Below are 27,308 nucleotides of genomic sequence, written 5' to 3' on the forward strand. Positions count from 1 at the left end.
GTTGGAGTCGCATTAACCATGAGTATGTTTATTGAATAAGGGTATTAATCTCCAGGTAGTAGCTGTCATTCCCGCAAGCCACCCCAATGCCTCTTCTCTTCATTCACTTGCTCTAGACTTTATGGATCCACAGTGTTTATCCCATACCCCTTTGAAATCCTTCACAGTTTTGGGCTTCACCACTTCCTCCGGAAGGGCGTTCCAGGCATCTACCACCCTCTCCATGAAGAAATACTTCCTGACATTGGTCCTGAGTCTTCCTCCCTGGAGCTTCAAATCGTGACCCCTGATTCTGCTGATTTTTTTCCAATGGAAAAGGTTTGTCGTTGTCTTTGGATCATTAAAACCTTTCAAGTATCTGAAAGTCTGTATCATATCACCTCTGCTCCTCCTTTCCTCCAGGGTGTACATATTTAGATGCTTCAATCTCTCCTCATAAGTCATTCAATGAAGACCATCCACCATTTTGGTATCCCTTCTCTGCACTGCCTCCATCCTGTCTCTGTCCCTTTGGAGATACAGTCTCCAGAACTGAGCACAGTACTCCAGGTGAGGCCTCACCAAGGCCCTGTACAAGGGGATAATCACTTCCCTTTTCTTACTCGATATTCCTCTCTCTATGCAGCCCAACATTCTTCTGGCTTTAGCTATCACCTTGTCACATTGTTTCGCCGACTTCAGATCGTTAGACACTATCACCCCAAGGTCTCTCTCCTGCTCCATGCAAATCAGACCTTCACCTCCCATCGAATACAGTTCTTTCAGATTTCCACACAACACATGCATGACTCTACACTTCTTGGCATTGAATCTCAGCTGCCATATCTTCGACCACTCTTCCAGCTTCCTTAAATCCCGTCTCATTCTTTCCACTCCTTCCGGCGTGTCCACTCTGTTGCAGATCTTAATGTCATCCACAAAAAGACAAACCTTACCTTCTATCCCGTCCGCAATGTCGCTCACAAAGATATTGAACAGGACCGGTCCCAACACCGATCCCTGTAGCACTCCACTTAAAACCGCTCTCTCTTCAGAGTAAGTTCCATTTACCATCACACATTGTCTTCTGTCCGTCAACCAGGTTGCAATCCAGGCCACTACCTTGGCACTCACTCCTAAGCTTCTCATTTTATTCACCAGTCTCCTGTGCGGGACCGTATCAAAAGCTTTGCTGAAATCCAAGTAAATGTCATCGAGCACTCTTTCTCGCTCCAATTCCCTAGTCACCCAGTCAAAAAAGTCAATCAGATTTGTCTGACAGGAAGTTCCCCTGGTGAATCCATGCTGCCTCTGGTCCAGCAATTTTTACGACTGTAGATAGTTCACTTTTCTTTCTTTCAGCAGCAATTCCATTACTTTTCCCACCACCGAGGTGAGGCTAACCGGTCTGTAGTTACCAGCCTCTTCTCTGCTCTCACTCTTGTGAAGCGGATAGAGATGTGAATCGTGTCCTCGATCGTCTTAACGATCGATTTCGGCTGGGAGGGGGAGGGAATCGTATTGTTGCCGTTTGGGGGGGTAAAATATCGTGAAAAATCGTTAAATCGTGAGCCGGCACATTAAAACCTCCTAAAACCCACCCCCGACCCTTTAAATTAAATCTCCCACCCTCCCGAACCCCCCCCAAATGACTTAAATAACCTGGGTGTCCAGCGGCGGTCCGGAACGGCAGCGGTCCGGAACGGGCTCCTGCTATTGAATCTTGTTGTCTTCAGCCGGCGCCATTTTGGAAAATGGCGCCGAAAAATGGCGGCGGCCATAGAACAACACGATTCCACGGCAGGAGGTCCTTCCGGACCCCCGCTGGACTTTTGGCAAGTCTTGTGGGGGTCAGGAGGCCCCCCCCAAGCTGGCCAAAAGTTCCTGGAGGTCCAGCGGGGGTCAGGGAACGATTTCCCGCCGCGAATCGTTTTCCGTACGGAAAATGGCACCGGCAGGAGATCGACTGCAGGAGGGTCGTTCAGCGAGGCGCCGGAACCCTCGCTGAACGACCTCCTGCAGTCGATCTCCTGCCGGCGCCATTTTCCGTACGGAAAACGATTCGCGGCGGGAAATCGCTCCCTGACCCCCGCTGGACCTCCAGGAACTTTTGGCCAGCTTGGGGGGGGCCTCCTGACCCCCACAAGACTTGCCAAAAGTCCAGCGGGGGTCCGGAAGGACCTCCTGCCGTGGAATCGTGTTGTTCTATGGCCGCCGCCATTTTTCGGCGCCATTTTCCAAAATGGCGCCGGCTGAAGACAACAAGATTCAATAGCAGGAGCCCGTTCCGGACCGCTGCCGTTCCGGACCGCCGCTGGACACCCAGGTTATTTAAGTCATTTGGGGGGGGTTCGGGAGGGTGGGAGATTTAATTTAAAGGGTCGGGGGTGGGTTTTTAGGGGTTTTAGTGTGCCGGCTCACGATTCTAACGATTTATAACGATAAATCGTTAGAATCTCTATTGTATTGTGTTCCATAACGGTTTAAGACGATATTAAAATTATCGGACGATAATTTTAATCGTCGAAAAACGATTCACATCCCTAGAAGCGGAACCACCACCGCTCTTCTTCAATCACACGGCACCACTCTCGTTTCTAGGGATCTATTGAACAGGTCACACAGTGGACCCGCCAGCACATCTCTGAGTTCCCTCAGTATCCTGGGATGAACCTCATCAGGTCCCATGGCTTTGTGCACTTTCAGTTTCCCCAGCTCTTCCCATACATTCTCTACTGTAAATGGAGTATTCATTTAATATTTCTGCCATTTCTTCGTCTTTCTCCACACATTGATCCTTTTCACCTTTCAATTTCACTATACCACTTTGGACGTTTCTCCTTTCTGTGATGTATCTGAAAAATATTTTGTCACCTCTCTTTACCTCTTTGGCAATCCTCTCTTATGCTTGACTTTTTGCCATCTTGATTACTTTCTTTGTCTCCCTCAGTTCTACCAGATATTCTTCTTTGTGCTCCTCCCTTTGGGATCCTTTATATTTCTTGAACGCTGTTCTTTTAGCCTTAATTTGTCAGCCACCTCCTTTGAGAACCAGATAGGTTTCATTTTTTGTTTGCTTTTCTTTACTTTTCTAACATACGGGCCGATACAGTACACTGTTAACCCGCCATTGGACGCACGTTTTCCCTTACCCCTTATTCAGTAAGGGGCCGAAAACGAACGTCTAATCCCCCGAACCTAATAGCGCCCGCAACATGCAAATGCATGTTGATGGCCCTATTAGGTATTTCTGTGCGATTCAGAAAACAAAATTTGCAGCCAAGCCGCACATTTTGCTTTCATAAATTAGCACCTACCCAAAGGTAAGCGCTAATTTCTTCGGGCACCGGGAAAGTAAAAACTGCTTTTCTGTGCACCCTCTGACTTAATATCATGGCGATATTAAGTCGGAGGTGTTATGACCCGCTGCCCGCGGGCCCCCCGTGAGCAGAATCACTCATCATGCCGCCTTGCTTCACCCAATGCGGCCGGATGCCGCTGTCGGGCCTTCCCACGTGGCTGGAGCCGTGGACTGTCTCGCCCTCGAGGCGCGAGGGCCACATCCCCGGGCTCGAGTGGCGGCTAGCGCCGCCCCCAGGGCCTCCTGCAGAGGCTGGAGCCGCTGCCGTCGTCGGAGCCTACGCCTAGGCTCAGTTCTCCTGCTTCAGCATCTGACGTCAGTGCAGGCCGCTGTCCACTGTCCTACACATCTTCCTACTTGCTACTTAGGCGCCAGCGCGCGCCTCTCTGCCTGATTTAAAGGGCCAGGCACAGGAACTGTGTTGGTCCCACCTAGGGAGTGGACTTCCTTTACCAGCCCTATAAAAGGGCTGCTCCGTCAGTCTGCCTTCGCCTTGCATCGGAGTGACATCCTCTGGAGGCTCCTGCCTGCCAGAGTCTTGTAAGGTCTCCTGTTCTTCGTGGAGCTCCGTGTTTTGTCTGCCTTCGTTCCTTGTCTCCTGTCTTGATGTCGTGCCTGAGGTCCCTGTCCAGATGTCCCATCCAGGTATCCTGATGTTCCTGTCCTGATCCGTCAAGCCTAGATGTCTCGTCATCATCGTCCTCGTCCTGATGTTCTGCCATGATCTTCCTCGTCCTAATGTTCCTGCCTGCCCCGATGTTCTTCCCTGCATCTTCGTATGTGCTCCTAGCCTTCTGACCTGCTTGGCCTTGGAGTGGCCAACAATAGGGGTCCGTCCCTGTGCTCTGGAGATTCTGTTCCCGCCAGCCGTCGGAGCTTCGGATGTCATTGGTCCCGACATCGGAGTTCCTCCTCGCCTGGATCTTCCCAGCGCATGTCCCGCTCTCCTCGTGGTCCATGACCAGCCTTCAGGGTGTGTAGGGCGCGCAGTGGGACAGGGTGGTCCGCGACTCAGTCCCGTGGGTGGGCTGAGTAGCGCGCCCTGAGAGACTGTTCAACTGTCCTTCAGCCTAAGTGTCTTCGCCTGTGATGCCGTTGCATCAGCGCAAGTGTCCTCGCCTGTGATGCCATTGCACCAGCCCAAGTGTCTCGTCTGTAATGCCGTTGTATCCACCATTGTCCTGTCTTCGTGTCAAGGCCTCCAACTGCCCTCTACCATAGGCCAGGCCTGCTGCTCCATGCTGTTCCATGCAGCAGGTCCAAAAGGGCTTGGAATGGTCAGAGGACCATTCAAATTCCAACATCTCCTTGTTGTTGGCCATGGGAGCTTGCAGGCCTGGTGGAGGGTAGCCCGCCAGCCATGCTGGAATACGCCGTCAACCCTCAGGTCGGCCCTGGGTGCTCCTGGGGTCGGGCTGAGGCCCATGGGCACACTAAACCCTTAAATCCACAACAGAATGCAAGGCCTTCGAGGACATAACAGAATGCAAGGCCTTTGAGACCGTGCATAACAGGAGGTACCCAAAATTTCCAAAAGTTAAAAAAAAAAAAAAATTTTGAAGTCTGCCTGCAGCTGTTGGGTCGAAAACCGGACGCTGAATATTGCCGGCATCCGGTTTCCGAGCCCGTGCCTGTCAGCGGGCTCGAGAACCGACGCCAGCAAAATTGAGCGTCGGCTGTCAAACCCACTGACAGCCGCCGCTACGGTCCAAAAGGAGTCGCTAGGGATGCGCTAGTGTCCCTAGCACCTCCTTTTGCCCATTTTTACCGCCAGGCCTCATTTGAATAGCGAATTGCGCACAAAGGAGAGCGGGCGTTCGCCTGCTCTCCTGCAGACTTTACTGTATTGGCCCGATATAGATTAGTTGCCTTGGTAATTGCTCCTTTTAGTTTGGTCCACTGTTCCACATCTCTCTTTTTCTCCCAGCCTTCTAGTTCTTCCTCCAGGTACTTCCCCATTTCATCAAAGTCTGTGTTTTGAAGACAGACCTTCAAAACACAGCCCCCCATGAGCTGGTCACGGACCACGACGGTGGCACGCCAGGAAAGCTGGAGAAGCAGGAAACTTGGAAGCAGGACGAAGAGCCAGAGATGAGGACATCAGGACCAGGACTGGAACATCAGGCACATGGAACACCAGAACATGGAATATCAGGAACATCAGTAACACAGAACATCTCGACACGGAACAGGCGATGAAGGAGCTCTGATGAGGAACAAGACCAGGAACATCAGACGAAGGAGACCAGGTACATCAGGAACATCTAACAACAAACGAAGAGCCATCAAGCAAGCGAAGACCATGGAGAACCATGCAAGGTGAAGGAAGCACAGACCCCTGTTAGGATTCATGCGAATGCCCCGAGGAGAACAAGCTGAGCCCTTTTATACGGCTGGACGAGGCACGGATTGATGAGGTCATCCGTTGGGGCCGCAGGGCTTTTCCCGCCGCTGGCCCTTTAAATGCAGAGAAGAGGCACCCATGCCTATGCAGGGCCCGAGGAGTGAAGGAAGTTGGTGTCCTTGCTGCATAGATGGAGGCAATGGCGACGGCACTCCTGCCGCGAGATGATACAGTCGGAGGCAGAGACAGCAGCAGCAGAGGGGTCGTGAAGATGGACAGCGGCATCGGGGCATCCAAGCCACGTGGGAGCCGCCGACAGCAGCAGCTCACAGCCAAGAAGGTCAGCAGAGCCAGCGTCAGGCCCAGAGGATGAAGGGAAGGTGGTTGGAAACTGGCCCAATCGGCATGGCGCAGGCAGCGAGGTGAGAGGCTGCTCGCGAGCCCAACCATGAGCAGTAACGTTACACCTGTTTGGCATTTCTCTCCTGATACTAGGTGTAGTAGGTCACAGATAGAGGGGCAGATGCAATACGAGAATGCAGAAAACAGGTAGGGATGTGCAGACAAAAAGTTTTCGTGGAGGGTCGATTCCGTTTTATACGGAAGTATGGAGAATTCCATAAGTTGTCGATCTGTCAATACGTTTCCCGGTTCCCATTAAAGTCAATGGGGGAAGGATTTCCAGCCTATTTTTGGCTGCAGAATTGGGGTTTTCTTATCAATTTTCATGAAACTTCTAGGGAGCAATCATCACAACAACAAAAGAGCTCCAAGGTACGTAGACTGTGGCAAAGTGGCACCAAAGTGGCATGAATAGCCTAAGGCAGTGGAAAGGTGCAAAGGGGTACCGGAAGTGGCAAGAGTGCTTTAACAGAGGCACAAAGCAGCAGTGAAAATGTCAAAAACACACCACAGCTTCAAAACAGAGCACCGATAGCAGATGCATGAACCATCGAAGGCAGCATGACAGGCAAAGCGGCAAGACAAATGGCATTGACATGCAACAGCACAATGAAGGGGGAACATAGCAAGAAGATAGACTAGCACCAACACACTGAGGAACCATGAGAGTGGCAAGAACACCACAAGGAGTTAAGTGAGTCATCTGGTGTATGGCAGAAAAGCAGAGTGGCAGAAAGCTGATAGGGGCAAGACAGGCTGGCAGAGTGGAGGTAGACTGGTCTGGTCCCTGTGGTTTTGATAGGGGAAAGACAGGCTGGCCCAGGAGAGAGTTCCCTTTCCTTTGTGCAGGGAAGGACTCCCTGGAACGGGTCCACCCCTAGAGTTGGGTGTACCCGGTGTTTACATTGGCGTCTAGTGAATTCCGTTGGCGTCTAGTGAATTCCGACTGTACTTACGCACTTCAGCTGATGACAAAGGAAATGGAAGATCTCTCAGAAATAAGAATACTGCTACTCAAGTCCAAATCTGCAATATCAACCTATGTTGACATTTTGTACCGTAGAGGTCAAAGACTTTTAGGAACACAAGGCCTGGATGAACAGGCACAGCAATCGAGGTCAAACACCGGTAGGAACACAATGCCTGGACTGACAGGCACAGCTATCGAGGTCAAACACTTTTAGGAACACAAGGCCTGGATGAACAGGCACAGCAGTCGAGGACAGAGGTCAATCCCACCTAGGGACGCAAGGCCTGGATGAACAGGCACAGCAATCGAGGTCAAACACTTTTAGGAACACAAGGCCTGGATGAACAGGCACAGCAATCGAGGTCAAACACAGGTAGGAACACAAGGCCTGGATGAACAAGCACAGCAATCGAGGTCAAACACTGGTAGGAACACAAGCCCTGGATGAACAGGCGCAGCAGTCAAGGACAGAGGTCAATCCCACCTTGGGACACAAGGCCTGGATGAACAGGCACAGCAGTCAAGGACAGAGGTCAATCCCACCTAGGGACACAAGGCCTGGATGAACAGGCACAGCAGTCAAGGACAGAGGTCTATCCCACCTAGGGACACAAGGCCTGGATGAACAGGGATAGTAATTTTTTTTTTAATTTATTTATATTCTTATTTTAAAACGTTTCCAGCACTTCATAGTTGATTACACTCAGGTACTGTAGGTATTTCCCTATCCCCAGAGGAACACAAGGCCTGGATGAACAGGCGCAGCTATCGAGGTCAAAGACTATTAGGAACACAAGGCCTGAATGAACAGGCACAGCAATCGAGGTCAAACACTTTTAGGAACACAAGGCCTGGATGAACAGGCACAGCAATCGAGGTCAAACACTTTTAGGAACACAAGGCCTGGATGAACAGGCACAGCAATCGAGGTCAAATACTTTTAGGAACACAAGGCCTGGATGAACAGGCACAGCAATCGAGGTCAAACACTTTTAGGAACACAAGGCCTGGATGAACAGGCGCAGCAGGCGAGGACAGAGGTCAATCCCACCTAGGGACACAAGGCCTGGATGAACAGGCGCAGCTATCGAGATCAAACACTGGTAGGAACACAAGGCCTGCACAGTAGAGTGTCAGGGACAGCGATTCATGTCAGGAACATGTGCTGCAGTGCTTACATTATCTGGAGCATAGGAGGCAATTGGAGCTGCTGCAAGGCTTTGAATTGCTTTTATTCATCTTGCCATTCACAGGGAAAATTTGGAAAGCAAAGCAAAGGCAGGTTTACTTTCAAAAACACTAGCATTTCCATCAACTCTGGTGCCAGCCTTGAGCGGTGAGGGCTCATGATATCCCCTGTCATTGAAAAGACACGTTCACTGGGCACACTGGTTGGTGGACATGACAGATATCGCTGAGCCACTTTGGCTAGGTGTGGCCAGACAGTGGACTTGTGTGCCCAATATGCCAGCGGATCTGTCTGCATTTTCTCTATCGGCTTTGAGAAATACCGTGTCACTGACACTGTGCTGCTGTCTCCTCCTGTGCTTGGGAGGGCTCAGAGTCACTCAATCAAGCTACTTTCTCTCTCGCTCGTTGCACAACTGATGAATCTGTAAGGCCAACATGCCTTGGGCGTTCTGACGTGGAGGAGGAGGTACTATCTGTCACTGACACAGTGCTCCTCCCGCCTGGGCTAGCAGCACAACTCTCTGACGTGCCTGCTGTTTCCACTTCTGCTTCAAGCCTAATCTGTCTCCGCCTATGGCGCTCCTGTTCACGGACCTTTGCTAACAGCAGCTCCTTCACAAATTACAGACAATTGGTCTGTAGGGCGAGTTTACCTTTCACATGGGGATCACAGACAGAGGCGAGCATGTTTGTGCGGTCGTCTGTTAAAGGACTTAATCTGTCTTTCACCTGCTGGTGCAAAACGTCCAGACACTGCAGCACCTCAGCAGTCATTCCCTCTTCCTGTTTAAAGGCCTCCAAATGTTCATCCAGGAATTTAACTATAGGGATGATGTCAGCCAAGGTGGCACTTCTGGAACTCAGCTCCTCCGTGACATCCTTGAAGGGCTGCAGGATTTTTACCAGCTGACTCCTGACTAACCAATCATGATGCCCTAGGGGATTGTGGACACCTATGTCTATTGTACCAGAAAGTTCATGAAGGGGTATCTGCAGCTCCAGTAACCTCTCCAGCATCATAAAGGTGGAATTCCACCGGGTGGCAATGTCTTCAATGAGACGCTTGTGAGGCATATCCAAATCAGTCTGCTTTTGTCGGAGAACCTGCCCCGCCTTGACACTTCTGTGGAAGTGTGCTGCTATGTTCCTGCACTTCTGTATTAACCTATGCAGGTATTCAGTCTCCTTGTCCTTGGACTCCAAGCCCAAACCTGACTTCACTACCAGGCGCAGAGTGTGTGCAAAACATCGGATGTTCTTAAACCGCCCATCGCTTATTGCCTTAATCATATTTGCACCATTGTCTGTGACAAAGAACCCTGCCTGTGTTTTCCTGTCTCGCTGGTGTAGTTGCCAGCTCGCCAGCATCTTTCTGATGCATGCTAGAATATTGGCAGCGGTATGGGCCTGGTCCGCCAGGTGGGTGTTCAGTAAAGCCCACCTCCACCCTGATACTTCTTCAGTAATAGAGCTGCTGGCTGCCCCTGCCTCTGCCATGTCCCACCAGTGTGCTGTCAGAGAGAGGTAAGAGTGTGCAGCATTCATGGTGGTCCAGATATCGCAGGTGAAATGCACTCTTCCATCTGCCTTACCTAGCAGTACTTGCAAGCGACTGCGACACTGCTTGTACAGGCTGGGGATGACCTTTCTACTAAATGTTCTACTAAAGGTTCTACAGGGGATTTTGTAATTTGGTAGTACGACCTTCAAAAAACGCTTGAAACCCACATTCTGCACTAGCTGCAAGGGCTGGTCATCAAGGGCAATCATTTCCCCAATGCTCCTGGTTACAACTTTTGAGGCTGCCTGCCTCCTACCCCGGGATAGCGTTACTGCACTCCACCCCATTTCCTCCATGGTGGTTTGTCGCTTCTGCCACATTTCCGGGGGTTGCTGACCTGCCGCCTGACTGCTAGAAGGGTATGAGGGTGTGGGCAGACTCTGCTGCTTTCCTACCACTGCAAACTGGTTGGAAGGGGTTCCCCCACTGGAACTGCCACCATCCCCAGGTGGCAGTAATCTTGTTGGGTGTTGCCTCTTCATATGATGGTTCATGCCAAAATTAGATAGATGTCCCATTTGCTTGCCTCTGCTAATATCCCTGGTACAGTAATTACACCGAGCATAACGCAGGTCTTCCGTCACTTTAAAGTGTCTCCAGATCGCAGATGTGTTTCGTGATCCTCCCCTCTCTAACACCTTGGGGGTGGATGCTGGCACTGGAGTTGAGGTAGTGGGTGCACCCTGAGAAGTAATGCCAGAGGGGGCACCAGTCACCCTCTGTCCCCGTACTGACTGCTCTTCCTCCTCCTCGATATCACTGTCATCTCTCCCCTGCTGCACAATTCTGGAGGCTAAGACAGGACTAACTGATTCTACCAAAGATTCGTCAGCTATTACTTCTTCCGTATCTGATGAGAATCCCACCCAAGAAGATTCTTCATCTGAATCAGAAGCTAACAGTGACTGCGCTACCTTGTGAACGCTAAGGGGTAGATTTTCAAAAAGCGCGATTTGGCGTACTTTTGTTGGCGCATCAGGCGCCAACAAAAGTACGCTGGATTTGAGTAGATACGCGCGTAGCCGCGCGTATCCGCTAAAATCCTGGATCGGCGCACGCAAGGCTACCGATTCCGTATAGCCGGCGCGTGCCGAGCCGCGCAGCCTACCTCCGTTCCCTCCGAGGCCGCTCCGAAATCGGAGCGGCCTCGGAGGGAACTTTCTTTTGCCCTCCCCTCACCTTCCCCTCCCTTCCCCTACCTAACCCACCTCCCCGGCCCTGTCTAAACCCCCCCCCCCCCTTACCTTTGTCGGGGGATTTACACCTCCCGGAGGGAGACGTAAATCCCCGCGTGCCAGCGGGCCGCTAGCGCGCCGGGATGCGACCTGGGGGTGGGTCCGGAGGGCGCGGCCATGCCCCCGGACCGCCCCGGGCCATAACCATGCCCCCGGACCCGTCCCCGAAACGCTACGTCCCGCGCCGAAAACGCCGCGTGGATCGGACCCGCCCCCCGACACGCCCCTGACACACACCCCTCGGAAAACCCCGGGACTTACGCGAGTCCCGGGGCTCTGCGCGTGCCAGTAGGCCTATGTAAAATAGGCGCACCGGCGCGCAGGGCCCTGCTCGGGTAAATCCGGGCGGATTTACGCGAGCAGGTCTCTTAAAATCCGCCCCATTGTGTTAGTCGAGACTTCTGCCCCCCTGCTGCTTTTGTGTGTCTACATTTTGTCTGGCCTGACTCTGCCTCCCCTTCCCTCTCCTCCAACATTACAGGGCCAGAAACAAGTGGTGGCAATGGCGATGTATCATGGTCAGATTTAGTTTTTTTTGGCATGGAACTGCCATCCCCTACAAAGATTTTAGATTGCGACAGTTGCCTTTTTAGCTGTACTGGTGGTGTTGCACTAGTGTCTTTTGGGGTGCCTCCTCTGCCAGTCCCAATAAGTCGATTGCATCTCTCTTTCCCTGACATTATGGATTTTATGTCACTGAGTGGTAACACTGCCCACTGGCCCACAATAATAATGTTCAGTCTGTTTAAAATGCCCAGATGCACAGACCCACTCAAGGACAATGTTCAGTCTGTTTAAAATAGCAAGATGCACAGACCCACTCAAGGACAATGTTCAGTCTGTTTAAAATGCCCAGATGCACAGACCCACTCAAGGACAATGTTCAGTCTGTTTAAAATGCCCACTGCCCACTGTCACACTGCCTGCCTGGCTGTGCACTAATGTGTGTGGAGTGCACACAGAACTAACTTGCTTGTAAGCACAAAAGAGGCAGAGTACTCCCCGGGCACTTCACTGCACAGACCCACTCAAGGACAATGTTCAGTCTGTTTAAAATGCCCAGATGCACAGACCCACTCAAGGACAATGTTCAGTCTGTTTAAAATGCCCAGATGCACAGACCCACTCAAGGACAATGTTCAGTCTGTTTAAAATGCCCACTGCCCACTGTCACACTGCCTGCCTGGCTGTGCACTAATGTGTGTGGAGTGCACACAGAACTAACTTGCTTGTAAGCACAAAAGAGGCAGAGTACTCCCCGGGCACTTCACTGCACAGACCCACTCAAGGACAATGTTCAGTCTGTTTAAAATGCCCACTGCCCACTGTCACACTGCCTGCCTGGCTGTGCACTAATGTGTGTGGAGTGCACACAGAACTAGCTTGCTTGTAAGCACAAAAGAGGCAGAGTACTCCCCGGGCACTTCACTGCACAGACCCACTCAATGACAATGTTCAGTCTGTTTAAAATGCCCAGATGCACAGACCCACTCAAGGACAATGTTCAGTCTGTTTAAAATGGCCAGATGCACAGACCCACTCAGGACAATGTTCAGTCTGTTTAAAATGCCCACTGCCCACTGTCACACTGCCTGCCTGGCTGTGCACTAATGTGTGTGGAGTGCACACAGAACTAGCTTGCTTGTAAGCACAAAAGAGGCAGAGTACTCCTCGGGCACTTCACTGCACAGACCCTCTCAAGGACAATGTTCAGTCTGTTTAAAATGCCCACTGCCCACTGTCACACTGCCTGCCTGGCTGTGCACTAATGTGTGTGGAGTGCACACAGAACTAGCTTGCTTGTAAGCACAAAAGAGGCAGAGTACTCCCCGGGCACTTCACTGCACAGACCTACTCAAGGACAATGTTCAGTCTGTTTAAAATGCCCACTGCACTGACAGACTAAGTAATTGGAATTTAATAAAGCAGGAATTTTTGTCACTCCAGAAAAATGGATGACATTGAAAATAATATCTCTCTCCAAGCCAGCCCAACACCCTCAATGGTAAATGGTGGTCAGTGCTAGCTGACCTAGCACAGTCAGCTTCTCTTCTCAGTCAGAGATGAGTCTGACCAAAATAGACTGCTTGAAAGAAACAGGAATACTAGTGACTGTAGCTGACCCCTGGCACTACAGCAAGACAAGGAATATTTTTATTTCCTTTGCTAGCCTAGTATCTCTTCTCTATCAGTTCTGCTTCTGCCTGCCTGCCTGTCTCTTCCACCCAGCCCAGCCCAGCCCACCTCCCCACAGCATCGCTGGAAATAACTGCGTGGCTCCTCGTGCTGATGTTTATATACTGCTGGCTCTTCACTAAAATCCACAAAGAGCACTGAATGACAGCGTGATTGGCTGCATTCAGTGCTGCTCAGCAAATGTCAGCGCGGATACGCTGCGTTCCGGTATCCATGCCGACCTGTCCAATCCTTTCCTGTGAGTCACTGCAACTCACAGGAAAGGGTCAGACAGGTTGGCATGGTTACCGCAGGGGCGCCGCCATTTTGTGGTAATCCGGGGTACTAGCTCGCAGCTAATGGCGGCGAGGAAAAGCGCGCGCCTTGCGGTGCGCCGAATTAAACATAAATCTGTTAAATACGTGGGGAGTCGCGATGCGTTTCGCCTCCCCACGTATTTAACAGATAGCAAAAAATAAGTTGCGGATTACAAATCCATGGAAAACGGATGCACACCTCTAAAAACAGGTGCTGGTATTGAGAGCCCATTTACCTGATGCTTTCTCATCCACCTTTCCTGGGCATGTGAGTCAATAAATGAGGAGCCGTGCAATAAAGACATGCTAGGGATCAATTGTGAGTGCCTAGCACCTCCTTGTCCTCAGATGCCCAGGAGATGTGGCTGTGTGCAGTTTAGGAAAATGGATGCTCAATTTACGAGTGTCCATCTTCCTAACCTGACCGCAACAAGACATTTTTTTTTCCTGATGCAGCCTTCTGTAGTCAGAAAAGCAGTATTTTCTGCTTTTTTGTGGAGGCTTGGGTTGCATCAAGATGTAACGCCAGCTCCGAGTTAAAACGTGAGCATCGGGTGTACAGTAATTGATTGCATGGGGAGTAATAGCTAATAGCCTCATCTACATGGCATTTACATATGATAAGTGCTATGAGCTATGCGCTGGTTTGGGCATGCTAATCCCATTATTACATCAGGAATTATTCTAGCACGTGCAAAACGTGCACGTCAAACTGTGTGCTGTACTGAGCACACTATATTGCATCAGTCTCAGAGAGATGGATTGAGTTCAGTGTTCTTAACTAGACCTTTATCAGGAATGACAGCAGAATGCCTCCTCTCTCCTCCACCTCACCCGATATCTCTGTCTCTCAGCCCCTCTTACTGGTGCATCCTCTGAGATCCTGAATCTGTGTGCTGCCTTCTGCCTCCTGCCTCCCTGCATGCTGTCCTGCATAACATTGGAGATCCACCACACCTTAGCCCATGCTCTGCCTAGCAGTGAGGAACAGGACTCTGCCTCCCATCCTGCATGGCCCAACACAACCCCTACACATTCTGTTGTCCTGTGCTGGGCTGTGAAAGTGGATCTTTGTGATCCATCACATGAGGTGTGCTGGCTCCATGGTCTTTTCCTTCTTTTCATGGTGCCATCATCTGGGTGTTCTCCCAGGCCAGCAGGCCCCATTTTGCCGAGGAAAGTGTGAGATACTGCAGCTACATCTTCTTTCCCTCACTACAGTGCCTCAAAGAGGCTACTGTCCTGAGCTGGCCAGGGCTGCCTTGTGCTCTCTTTGCTCCAGGGCTTTGCTTACCATCTGGTGATGTTACACCGCATCGCCACCATATGGCGGATCCCAAAGCAGTAGAAGACAGATGGACAAGATATGGAAGTGAAGCTTTATTAATTAATTTTTAGAAAGAAACCCTAAAAGTAAAATCTGAAAGATAACAGTAGGCTACCAAAGCATCAAAGGTGCTGTTTTTATACCCTGACTGTTAGCACCAGAGAAAAATGCAAAGGAAAGATCAAAGGTTTATTCTCATAGGGGCGGATTTTCAGAGCCCTGCTCGCGTAAATCCGCCCAAAACCGGGCGGATTTACGCGAGCAGGGCCCTGCGCGCCGGGAAGCCTATTTTACATAGGCCTCCCGGCGCGCGCAGAGCCCCGGTACTCGCGTAAGTCCCGGGGTTCTCCGAGGGGGGCGTGTCGGGGGCGTGTTGGGGGGCGGGCCCGGTCGTCGCGGCGTTTCGGGGGCGTGTCGGCAGCGTTTTGGGGGCGGGTACGGGGGCGTGGCTACGGCCTGGGGTGGTCCGGGGGCGTGGCCGCGCCCTCCGTACCCGCCCCCAGGTCGCGGCCCGGCGCGCAGGAGGCCCGCTGGCGCGCGGGGATTTACGCCTCCCTCCGGGAGGCGTAAATCCCCCGACAAAGGTAAGGGGGGGGTTTAGACAGGGCCGGGCGGGTGGGTTAGGTAGGGGAAGGGAGGGGAAGGTGAGGGGAGGGCAAAGGAAAGTTCCCTCCGAGGCCGCTCCGATTTCAGAGCGGCCTTGGAGGGAACGGGGGTAGGCTGCGCGGCTCGGCGCGCGCCGGCTATACAAAATCCATAGCCTTGCGCGCGCCGATCCAGGTTTTTAGCAGATACGCACGGCTCCGCGCGTATCTACTAAAATCCAGCGTACTTTTGTTTGCGCCTGGAACGCAAACAAAAGTAGGCTATTCGCGCGCCTTTTAAAATCCGCCCCATACTGCTGATTCAAATTATTAATTTTAAGCATAACCTGTATAATAGCTAGAAACGTTGCCTAAGATATTGCCAGATCAACCAGATTGTCTGATTCCAGATTTTAATAAAAGGGGTTTTTTTTTAAATTCAAAAAGTGCTCCTAGATCTCCACAAATATAACAGGATATGTTGGTTGGTAAAATAAAATTAACTTATTTGAAATGGCTCCTATGTAGACCAAAGAGTAACAGTGCATTTAAAAAGTGACAGCCTAGTGTTATGTCAAGTCATCCAGATTTTATTTTCTCAATGTTTAGTTACCTGTACGTGCCAAATGCAGTGATAGCTGCCCTCCTGGCTTCAGGAAATTAATCAAGAGAGGAAAACCCGTCTGCTGCTATGGATGCATCCCCTGTCCAGAGGGAGAGATCTCCAACAAAACCGGTGGGTGATATCATCTTATCATGCGGCATGACCTATCTCCATGGCGCTTTGAAATTATGAAGCTGCCAAAGACTATGCAGATGAATACATTTTCATGGGGGCACAGCCAGTTATTTCCCAGGCAGGCCTGGATGTGTTTCTTTATTTGAAGAGTGAGGAAAAAAATGTCCAGATCCAAATATTCTTATTTTTCATCTATTTTCGTTGTGCAGAAAGTTTGTAGTATTATGGCTTAGCTGCCTTCAAACTGCAAGTGTTCTAATGCTATAGGAATATCCAGTTTATGTTTTGAAAATTCTAATTCTAATTTGATTGGGTCCTGACATTCAGCAGATAATGTCTTACAATGCATTAAAAATACAATACGTACGCAGGATAGATTTCCAAGGGACTTTAGAAAATTCTGCATACTTTATACAAAGGGAGCCTAACTTCCAGAAATGTCTGCGTGGCCCCATATATTCATCTATAGGGGTCTGCAGAGACTTCATCAAGTATTTCAGAACCTGCAGTGGCCATCAAACACCACCACTACTCCCTGCATTAGCAAACCAGCCCATGCTTCCCCCACAGGGCGGCAGGGACCTCTTCAGGATTAGCCTCCCCTGCCTGCTCTCCCAGGATCAGCGCCTCTCAGCAACCTTCCCTTCCTGCCTCTTCAACACATTCTACAGGGAAGTAATTTGCTATGAAGCTGCTTTTACTTGCAACAAAAAATTATTTAAAGAATAAGTTCCATGATTGCGCATGATCCGTATTTGATAGCTGAGGAGTGAACTGGAATATCTCCCTGCCTCATGGCTGTTATGATGGAGCACATACACTGCACAATTTATGTAGCAATGATGATAATTATTGGTTGCTTTTGGTACCTAGTTTGTACACCTGTTTCAGTACCAGAAGCCCAGCCTCTCTAAGCTGGGAGAAGATGTCACTGACCTGTGAGCCTTCCCCTTGTTCAAGAGGGTCTCACAGCTGCTTTTGAGCTCATTGTCATGTGCCAAATGTCACTGCCCCCAGCCTCCTCACCCCTAAGCCTATCAGGTTCCTGGGGACTTTTTGATATATAAATTGCTATGGAAAATGTTCAAATAAATATCTCTCTCTCTCTCTCTCTGTATATATATTGTTAATTTGTTTTAGAAAATATTTAGATAAACTTTTATATTTGTTACCTTTTGTGTATTATCTCACACCAGTTTCAAAGCCCTAATAAGGCAGCCTAATACACTCACTCTCACACCTGCTCACTGACCTGCATTTAGCTATACAGCCGGCTCATTCCAATAGCCTCCACCCTCCATGCTCTCATCCTAACAGCAGTTTCAGTTTCGCTCCTGTACACTAGGCCGACAGTTCTAGACCAAGCCCTCCTGAGTGTCCTTGCTGTAATGGCTACAGTACTAGGACCCAGATTTTAAAAGCCCTACGGGCAGGTGCAACAGGTAAGATAAAGGTTTGGGGGGGGGGGGGCTAAGTGAGGGCTAGGGGGTGGGAGGTTTAGGGGAAGGGGAAGGGAGGCTAGGTTAGGGGGTTGGGCAGTTCCCTCCCAGGCCGTTCCGATTTTGGAGCGGCCTGGGAGGGAACGGGGGAAGGCTGCGGGCATCGGCGCTCGCAAGTTGCACAATTGTGCACCCCCGTGTGCACGCCGACCCCTGATTTTATAACATGGGCGTACCTGCGCACGCATGTTATAAAATCGGGCATCCATGTGTGCACACCAGGTAGCGCACGCACATGGACGCCCTCGCACACATTTTAAAATCTACCCCTAGATTTCTTAGGTCTTTTCTCCTGTAAGTGCCAGAAATCTGTGTATAGTAACACCACAAATACAGGTATAGCTTTTAGGGGGTCACTTCCTGTTAGCATCATCACTACTTCCATCACACAACGGGGAGACAAGGTGCTGAAAAAAGTGTCCCGTGCACCACTAAGAAGCCTAGCAGAGAAGAAATGTCATAGATGTGAAAGTAGAAGCTCTTTTTAAATTAAATTGTCTACATCCAGTTCTGTTCATCCACCTCTGTCTACCAAAATCTAGTAATGCCAAAAAAAGTAATACATATGGGGGCGGATTTTCAGAGCCCTGCTCGCGTAAATCCGCCCAAAACCGGGCGGATTTACGCGAGCAGGGCCCTGCGCGCCGGGAAGCCTATTTTACATAGGCCTCCCGGCGCGCGCAGAGCCCCGGGACTCGCGTAAGTCCCGGGGTTCTCCGAGGGGGGCGTGTTGGGGGCGGGCCCGGTCGTCGCGGCGTTTCGGGGGCGTGTCGGCAGTGTTTTGGGGGCGGGTACGGGGGCGTGGCTACGGCCCGGGGCGGTCCGGGGGCGTGGCCGTGCCCTCCGTACCCGCCCCCAGGTCGCGCAGGAGGCCCGCTGGCGCGCGGGGATTTACGCCTCCCGGAGGGAGGCGTAAATCCCTCGACAAAGGTAAGGGGGGGATTTAGACAGGGCCGGGCGGGTGGGTTAGGTAGGGGAAGGGAGGGGAAGGTGAGGGGGAGGGGGGGATTTAGACAGGGCCGGGCGGGGAAGGTGAGGGGAGGGCAAAGGAAAGTTCCCTCCGAGGCCGCTCCGATTTCGGAGCGGCCTTGGAGGGAACGGGGGTAGGCTGCGCGGCTCGGCACACGCCGGCTATACAAAATCCATAGCCTTGCGCGCGCCGATCCAGGTTTTTAGCAGATACGCGCGGCTCCGCGCGTATCTACTAAAATCCAGCGTACTTTTGTTTGCGCCTGGAGCGCAAACAAAAGTAGGCTATTCGCGTGCCTTTTAAAATCCGCCCCATGGTGGATAACTTGATATGGTGAACTGGATTTAAACAGATGGAAGAAGTTAAAAAAATCGGAGAGGAATTCCTTTAGACTGCACTATCCCAAGCGATCGGTATAGTATTTAATTTAATTTAATTTAATTTATTATTTATTAACCACACATGCCTTACTTATATTGCTGATCAAGTTGGTTCACAGCAATCCAATACAAAAATACATCATTTGAAACTTAAAAACATATTGCAGGCAAAATTCTTTTAAGCACAAAGAAGAGAAGGATCTGGGGTCATCGTATTCAATGATCTTAACATGGCTGAACAGGTGGATAAAGTGAGGGTAAAAGCCAGAAAGATGCTTGACTGATTAGGGAGTGGAATGGTCAGCAGAGAAATGGAGGTGACATTGCCCCTGTATCAGTCCCTGGTGAGACTTCATTTGGCTACCAGAATGGTCAGTGGTCTTCGTTCCAAAGCATGTGGGGATAGATTTAAAGATTTAAACATGAATACCTTAGAGGAAAGGGGAGAAAGGAGATATATGAAAGAAATATTAAAATATCTCAAAGGTTTCCATGCCTCTCTCAACAGAAAAAGAGGGTCATGAGATGAGAGAGAAAGGGGGTAGACTCAGGAGTAATCTTTTGAAATATTTCTTTGCAGAGAGGGCAATGGAATGGCCTCCATGGAGGTGGTGGAGACAAAATGGTGTCTGAGTTCAAGAAAGCTTGAGAAAAATACCAGGGTTCTCTGAGGGAGTGATGGGAAACGTAAAGTGCAGTTAGTGTAGCTGGGTTCAAAAAAGGTTTGGATAAGTTCTTGGAAGAGAAGTCCATTAACTGCTATTAATCAAGTTTACTTAGGGAATAGTCACTGCTATTAATTGCATCAGTAGCATGGGATCTTCTAGGTGTTTGGGTAATTGCCAGGTTCTTGTGGCCTGGTTTGGCCTCTGTTGGAAACAGGATGCTGGGCTTGATGGACCCTTGGTCTGACCCAGCATGGCAATTTCTTATGTTCTTATGTTCTTAGTTAGGTAGATGGGCAGAGTAGATGGGCCATGTGGTCTTTTTCAGCCCTCATGTTTCTATGTTTCCATGAAGCTAGTAAAGTCTAATTTTCACTTTATTTCTGCAAACACCACCTCTCCTCCCAGGAAGGGGCCTGCCTTCCATTACAAGGAATCCTTTCATTATCTTTCCAACACTAACGTCCCCATGCTATGGAAATCTGCTTGCCCTTACAGCATTTCCCCCAGTGCCACTGTCTTCTACCTGACACAATGGCACAAGGAGTATGGAAAGGTTTTCTTATAAAAGCAGACAGCTGTGAACTATCACGGACTATAGATGTAACCATCAGCTCATCACTTCACCAACCTGAACCCCTTATAATGGAGAAGGAACCACACAAAGCTTTCCTTTCGTGTCTGAGTAAAAGCACCTGGTGAAAAATATCTATGCCAACAGCAACTTCCTGTCCAGACATACACATTAAAAAATAAAACATGGAGTACGATGGTTACACAGAGCTAAGGTAACCCTTTGGAGCACAACACTCTGAAGTCTTGTAATACAAAGCAGACAAACGATGACTCAGATGAGTGTACAGTGGTGAGAGAAGGGCCTCTCCCTCTTCTCTAGAAGGTGAAGTGCTTAGGCCATGGTCATAATGGAAAAGGTTTCAGAAAATGTGGTCATCATCCACATGTGCCTTGGATCTCTAATATTCAATATTATATTTGCCAACTCTACACACACTTATAAGAAAGTAGGGATGTGCAATCGTTTTTCCCGAATTAGGCAATTTCAGCAACAATGTCCAATTCCGCCTACACCATTAGGGCCTGCAGGTCTGGGATTTTGCTGCCCAGACTATGAGCATTTGTAGTCATAGTTTTCCAGTTGCTCTTCCCATTCTGATTTTTTGATCTGATTGATTTTGTAACTTCTTCTTCCCTCTTCCTGTTTTGCTTGGGGGTGACATGCCAAACTCACTGGCCACCTCCTGCCACCCTGCTCCCTAGTTTAAATGCCTGATTATGTATGATCTGAATTTTTCATTTAGCATCCTCTTTCCTGCCATTGACAAATGCAGGCCATCCTTACCATATAATCTTTTATTGCTTCATACATGGCCCCAGCCTCCAATGTATCCAAAGCCACTTTCCTTACACCAGGTTTTGAGCCTGACATTGAAGTTATCTATATGGCATGACCTATCCTTTCCCTTTCTATGAACAGATAATACTTTTGAAAGGTCTTTGCCATATGTCTAATCCTTTTCCTTAGATTTTGGAAATCTTTCTGTACTTTATGGACACCGTTTCTAGCAAGGTCATTGGACCCCAGATGGATGATATCATTGATATCAGAGTTCTTACTTTCTTTTATAATTGTGTTCACCACCTGGTTTGCATTTCTGTTAGCTGAGGATCTTTTAACTGTTGTGTCCCCATCAAAATGAGTTCCCAAATTGGTTTCTCTGTTGATTCCGGGTGGGGAGCTCATCTTTAATCTTCCCAGAGAGGCCTTCCATGAATATGGCAACTAGGGTGTCTTTGTGTCAGTTCAGCTCGGATACTAGCATCCGGAACACCACAGCATACTCGGCTAGAGTTCAGGAGCCTTGTGGAGGTAGAGCAAATCGAAGGCCATTGCTGCTGTAAAACCTGGCTCCACGAAGACTGTACAAAACTGCTCCATAAACTGTTGTAGGTCGAGCAGGATGGGGTCCCCTTACTCCCAGAGGGGAGATGCCCATACTAGTGTGTTTCCATCAAGCAGAGAGAGAATATAAATGGTTTTAGTCTCTTCATTGAGAAATAGTGGAGCCTGTAATTGCAAGTGCATTTTGCACTGGTTAAAGAATCCCTGACAGCACTTTGGAACCCCAGCATACCAGGGTGGTGCCATCATCTGAGGAACTTCCTGACTGGATACTAGGGGTGTGCATACGTTTTCGACGTATTGGCGATCCGCGACGTATTTTGTCCTATCCGTTAAATACATGGGGAGGCGAAACGCATCACGACTCCCCACGTATTTAACTTATTATCCGTTTAATTCGGTGCGCCCAGCGGCGCGTGCTTTTCTTCACCCCCATTAGCTACTAGCTACCTATGATTTTCACAAAATGGCAGCGCCCATGCCCTACATTCAGGTATCCATGCCGACCTGTCTGACCCTTTCCTGTGAGTCACAGTGACTCACAGCAAAGGGTCAGACGGGTCGGCATGGATACCGGAATGTAGCATATCAGCGCTGTCATTTTGTGACATGCACTGAATGCAGCCAATCGCGCTGTCATTCAGTGCTCTCTGTCAATTTTACTGATGAGCCAGCACTATATAAACATTAGCATGAGGAGCCACGCACTTATTTCCAGCGATGCTGTGGGGAGGTGGGCTGGGTGTAAGAGAAGGCTGCACTGAGAGATAGGCTAGTTAAGCTAGTTAAGGAAAGAAAAAGCTAATTATTCTTTGTTTTGCTGCAGTGCCAGGGCCAGCTAGTCCTGTTTCTTTCAAGCTGTTTATTTTGGTGATCTCTGGCTGAGAAGAGAAGCTGTGCTAGGTCAGCTAGCACTGACCACCATTTAGGGTGTTGGGCTGGCTTGGAGAGATATATTACTTTCAATTTCATCCATTTTTCTGGAGTGACAAAAATTCCAGCTTTTTTAAACTGATTTTTTTTTAATTCAAATTACTTAGTCTCTCTGTGCACTGGGCTTCACTGGGCAGTTTAACAGACTGAACCTAACTATTGGGAGGGTCTGTGCAGACAAGTGCTCAGGGAGTCTGCCTCTTTTGTGCTTACAAGCAAGCAGCTTCTCTGTGTACACGCCACACACATTATTGCACAGCCAGGCACCGTGACAGTGGGCAGTGGGCAGTTTTAACAGACTGAACCTAACTATTGGGTGGGTCTGTGCAGTCAAGTGCCCAGGGAGTCTGCCTCTTTTGTGCTTACAAGCAAGCAGCTTCTGTGTGCACGCCACACACATTAGTGCACAGCCAGGCACCGTGACAGTGGGCAGTGGGTAGTTTTAACAGACTGAAACTAACTATTGGGTGGGTCTGTGCAGTCAAGTACCCAGGGAGTCTGCCTCTTTTGTGCTTACAAGCAAGCAGCTTCTGTGTACACGCCACACACATTAGTGCACAGCCAGGCACCGTGACAGAGGGCAGTGTTACTACTAAGTGATATTAAATCCATAATGTCAGGGAAAGAGAGATGTAGTTGAGTGATTGGGACTGGCAGAGGAGGCACCTCAAAAGACACTAGTGCAACACCACCAGTACAGCTAAAAAGGCAACTGTCGCAATCTAAACTCTTTGTAGGGGATGGCAGTTCCATGCCAAAAAAAAATGAAATCTGACCATGATACATCGCCATCGCCACCACTTGTTTCTGGCCCTGTAGTTTTGGAGGTGAGGGAAGGGGAGGCAGAGTCATGCCAGACAAAATGTAGACACCCAAAAGCAGCAGGGGGACAGAAGTCTCGACTAACACTTAGCGTTGACAAGGTAGTGCAGTCACTGTTTGCTTCTGATTCAGATGAAGAATCTTCTTGTGTGGGATTCTCACCAGAAATGGAAGAAGTAATTGCTGACGAATCTTCGGTAGAATCAGTTAGTCCTGTCTTAGCCTCCACAAATGTGCAGCAGGGGAGAGATGAAAGTGATAACAAGGAGGAGGAAGAGCAGTCAGCACAGGCACAGAGGGTGACTGAGGCCCCCTCTGGCATTGCTTCTCAGGGTGCACCCACTACTTCAGCTCCAGTGCCAGCATCCACCCCCAAGGTGTTAGAGAGGGGAGGATCACGAAATACATCTGTGATCTGGAGACACTTTAAAGTGACGGAAGACCCACGTTATGCTCAGTGTAATTACTGTGCCAGGGATATTAGCAGAGGCAAGCAAATGGGACATTTATCTAATTTTGGCATGAACCATCATATGAAGAGGCAACACCCAACAAGATTACTGCATTCTGGGGATGGTGGCAGTACCAGTCGGGGGACCCCTTCCAACCAGTGTGCAGTGGTAGGAAAGCAGCAGAGTCAGCCCACGCCCTCATCCCCTTCTAGCAGTCAGGTAGCAGGCCAGCAACCCCCTGACATGTGGCAAACGTGACAATCCACCATGGAGGAAATGGGGTGGAGTGCGGTAACGCTATCCCGAGGTAGGAGGCAGGCAGGCTCAAAAGTTGTAACCAGGACCATTGGGGAAATGATTGCCCTTGATGACCAGCCCTTGCAGTTAGTGGAGAATGTGGGTTTCAAGCGTTATTTGAAGGTCATACTTCCAAATTACAAAATCCCCTGCAGAACCACATTTAGTAGAGAGGTCATCCGCAGCCTGTACAAGCAGTGTCGCAGTCGCATGCAAGCACTGCTAGCTAAGGCAGAGGGAAGAGTGCATATCACCTGCAATATCTGGACCACCATGAATGCTGCACAATCTTACCTCTCTCTGACAGCACACTGGTGGGACATGGCTGAGGCAGGGACAGCCAGCAGCTCTATTACTGAAGAAATATCAGGGTGGAGGTGGGCTTTACTGCACACAAACCTGATGGACCAGGCCCATACCGCAGCCAATATTCTAGCATGCATCAGACAGATGCTGGAGGCCTGGCAACTACACCAGCAAGACAGGAAAACGCAGGCAGGGTTCTTTGTCACAGACAATGGTGCAAACATGGTTAAGGCAATAACCGATGGGCGCTTTAAGAACATCCGATGTTTTGCACACACTCTGCACCTGGTAGTGAAGTCAGCTCTGGGCTTGGAGTCCAATGACAAAGAGAATGAATACCTGCATAAGTTAATACAGAAGTGCAGGAACACAGCAGCACACTTACACAGAAGTGTCAAGGCGGGGCAGGTTCTCCGACAAAAGCAGACTGATTTGGATATGCCTCACAAGCGTCTCATTGAAGACATTGCCACCTGGTGGAATTCCACCTTTATGATGCTGGAGAGGTTACTGGAGCTGCAGACACCCCTTCATGAACTTTCTGGTTCAATGGACATAGGTGTGCAGAATCCCCTAGGGCATCATGATTGGTTAGTCATGAGTCAGCTGGTAAAAATCCTGCAGCCCTTCAAGGATGTCACGGAGGAGCTGAGTTCCAGAAGTGCCACCTTGGCTGACATCATCCCTATAGTTAATTTCCTGGATGAATATTTGGAGGCCTTTAAACGGGAAGAGGGAATGACAGTTGAGGTGCTGCAGTGTCTGGACGTTTTACAGCAGCAGGTGAAAGACAGATTAAGGCCTTTAACAGACGACCGCACATAGATGCTCACCTCAGTTTGTGATCCCCGTGTGAAAGGAAACTCGCCCTACAGTCCAATTGTCTGTCATTTGTGAAGGAGCTGCTGTTAGCAAAAGTCCGTGAACAGGAGCGCCATAGGCGGAGACAGATTAGGCTTGAAGCAGAGGTGGAAACAGCAGGCACGTCAGAGAGTTGTGCTGCTAGCCCAAGCAGGAGCAGCCCTGTGTCAGCGACAGATAGTACCTCCTCCTCCACGTCAGAACACCCAAGGCATGTTGCACTTAAAGATTCATCAATTGTGCAACGAGCGAGAGAGAAAGCAGCTGGCATGAGTGACTCTGAGCCCGCCCAAGCAAAGGAAACACCAGCACAGCTGTCAGTGACATGGTATCTCTCAGAGTCGATAGAGAAATGCAGACAGATCCGCTGCCATATTGGGCACACAAGTCCACTGTCTGGCCACACCTAGCCAAAGTGGCTCAGCGATATCTGTCATGTCCACCAACCAGTGTGCCCAGTGAACGTGTCTTTTCAATGACAGGGGATATCATGAGCCCTCACCGCTCAAGGCTGGCACCAGAGTTGATGGAAATGCTAGTGTTTTTGAAAGTAAACTTGCCTTTGCTTGGGTTTCCAAATTTTCCCTGTGAATGGCAAGATGAATAAAAGCAATTCAAAGCCTTGCAGCAGCTCCAACTGCCTCCAATACTCCAGATAATATAAGCACTGCAGCACATGTTCCTGACCTCAAACGCTGTGCCTGACCATCCAAGGTCCAGTCCGTACGTCCCTACAAGGGCCTGACCTCAAACGCTGTGCCTGACCGTCAATTGTCCAGGCCTTATGTCCCTAGGTGGGATTGACTTCTGTCCTCGACTGCTTTGGCTGTCAGTCCAGGCCTTATGTTCCTACAAGTGTTTGACCTCGATTGCTGTGCCTGTCAGTCCAGGCCTTATGTTCCTACAAGTGTTTGACCTCGATTCCTCTGTCTGTCCGTCCAGGCCTTATGTTCCTAAAAGTGTTTGACCTTGATTGCTCTGCCTGTCCGTCCAGGCCTTATGTTCCTAAAAGTGTTTGACCTCGATTGCTCTGCCTGTCCGTCCAGGCCTTATGTTCCTACAAGTGTTTGACCTCGATTGCTCTGCCTGTCCGTCCAGGCCTTATGTCCAGTCCTAATGGCTGAACCCTAGTTGCAAAGGGAACCCCCAATCTCTGGCAATTAAAACTAGTACTCCTTCACAGCATTGATCCTTAAATAAAACAAAGAGTTTTCTTTAGTTTCAGGGCAGAGAAGAGAACTTCCTTCGTCTTGCTGATGAAGTCATGATCTGTTTGCAAGTGATTTAATCCAAACAATTTGTACCATTATACACTCTAGTGGCCAATCCATTCCAAGTGAGCCCTTTCCTGCTCTTAGGAAAGGGAACTCTCCCCGGTGTTGTAGCCTATCTCTTAGGACCTGTTGACCCATGTTTAACCGCTGTTCACATGGCACCCTGCTCCCTGTCGCCACGCTTTGAAGGCTCGTGCTCCACTCTAGGGGTCAACCCATTTCAAGGAAGTCCTTTGCTGCTCTTGGGAAAGGGAACTCTCCACGGTGTTACAGTCTATCTCTTAGGACCTGTTGACACATGTTGAACTGCTGTTTAGGGGCGAACCCATTCTAGGGAGACCTTTCCTGCTCATAGGAAAGGGAACTCTCCCCGGGTGTAGCCTGCCTGTATCTATCTACCCTCTGACCCATGTTGAACCGCTGTTTGTTTACATGGTAACCTCCTCTGCCTGGGCATTGACGATTGTCGTATGTATATTCAAGTTTTATATCACCAAAATGCCAGGAATAGTGCAGATGATAGCACATATCAAATCTTGATTCTTCTAAAGTATACTTCATCTGTATGTACTCTCTTCTATCTGTGTTGCTAGGTGCCAAGCACACTTTATTAGTACTTCTTCTTAGCTTCGGAATAGTAAAGTTCTTCAAAGCCTCTGTTTCTACTAAAACAACAGCTGGCATTTGGGATTTTACTTCACATGATGAAGTCCTTTTTATTAGTGTTTTACCTCCAGTCATTT

At 49.6% G+C, this 27,308-nt stretch overlaps 1 protein-coding gene across 1 annotated transcript in view; it reads left to right on the forward strand.

Moving 5' to 3' along the window:
• Positions 1-27,308, forward strand: part of LOC115081088 (vomeronasal type-2 receptor 26-like) — a 122,639-nt gene that overhangs the window by 79,075 nt on the left and 16,256 nt on the right. Inside the window, exon 7 of the mRNA XM_029585598.1 lies at positions 16,056-16,182. Within this exon, the coding sequence (XP_029441458.1) occupies positions 16,056-16,182 (127 nt within the window). The remainder of the gene's footprint in view (positions 1-16,055; positions 16,183-27,308) is intronic.

The sequence above is a fragment of the Rhinatrema bivittatum genome, chromosome 19 (assembly GCF_901001135.1).
Source record: "Rhinatrema bivittatum chromosome 19, aRhiBiv1.1, whole genome shotgun sequence".
In the NCBI taxonomy this organism is placed as follows: domain Eukaryota; kingdom Metazoa; phylum Chordata; class Amphibia; order Gymnophiona; family Rhinatrematidae; genus Rhinatrema; species Rhinatrema bivittatum.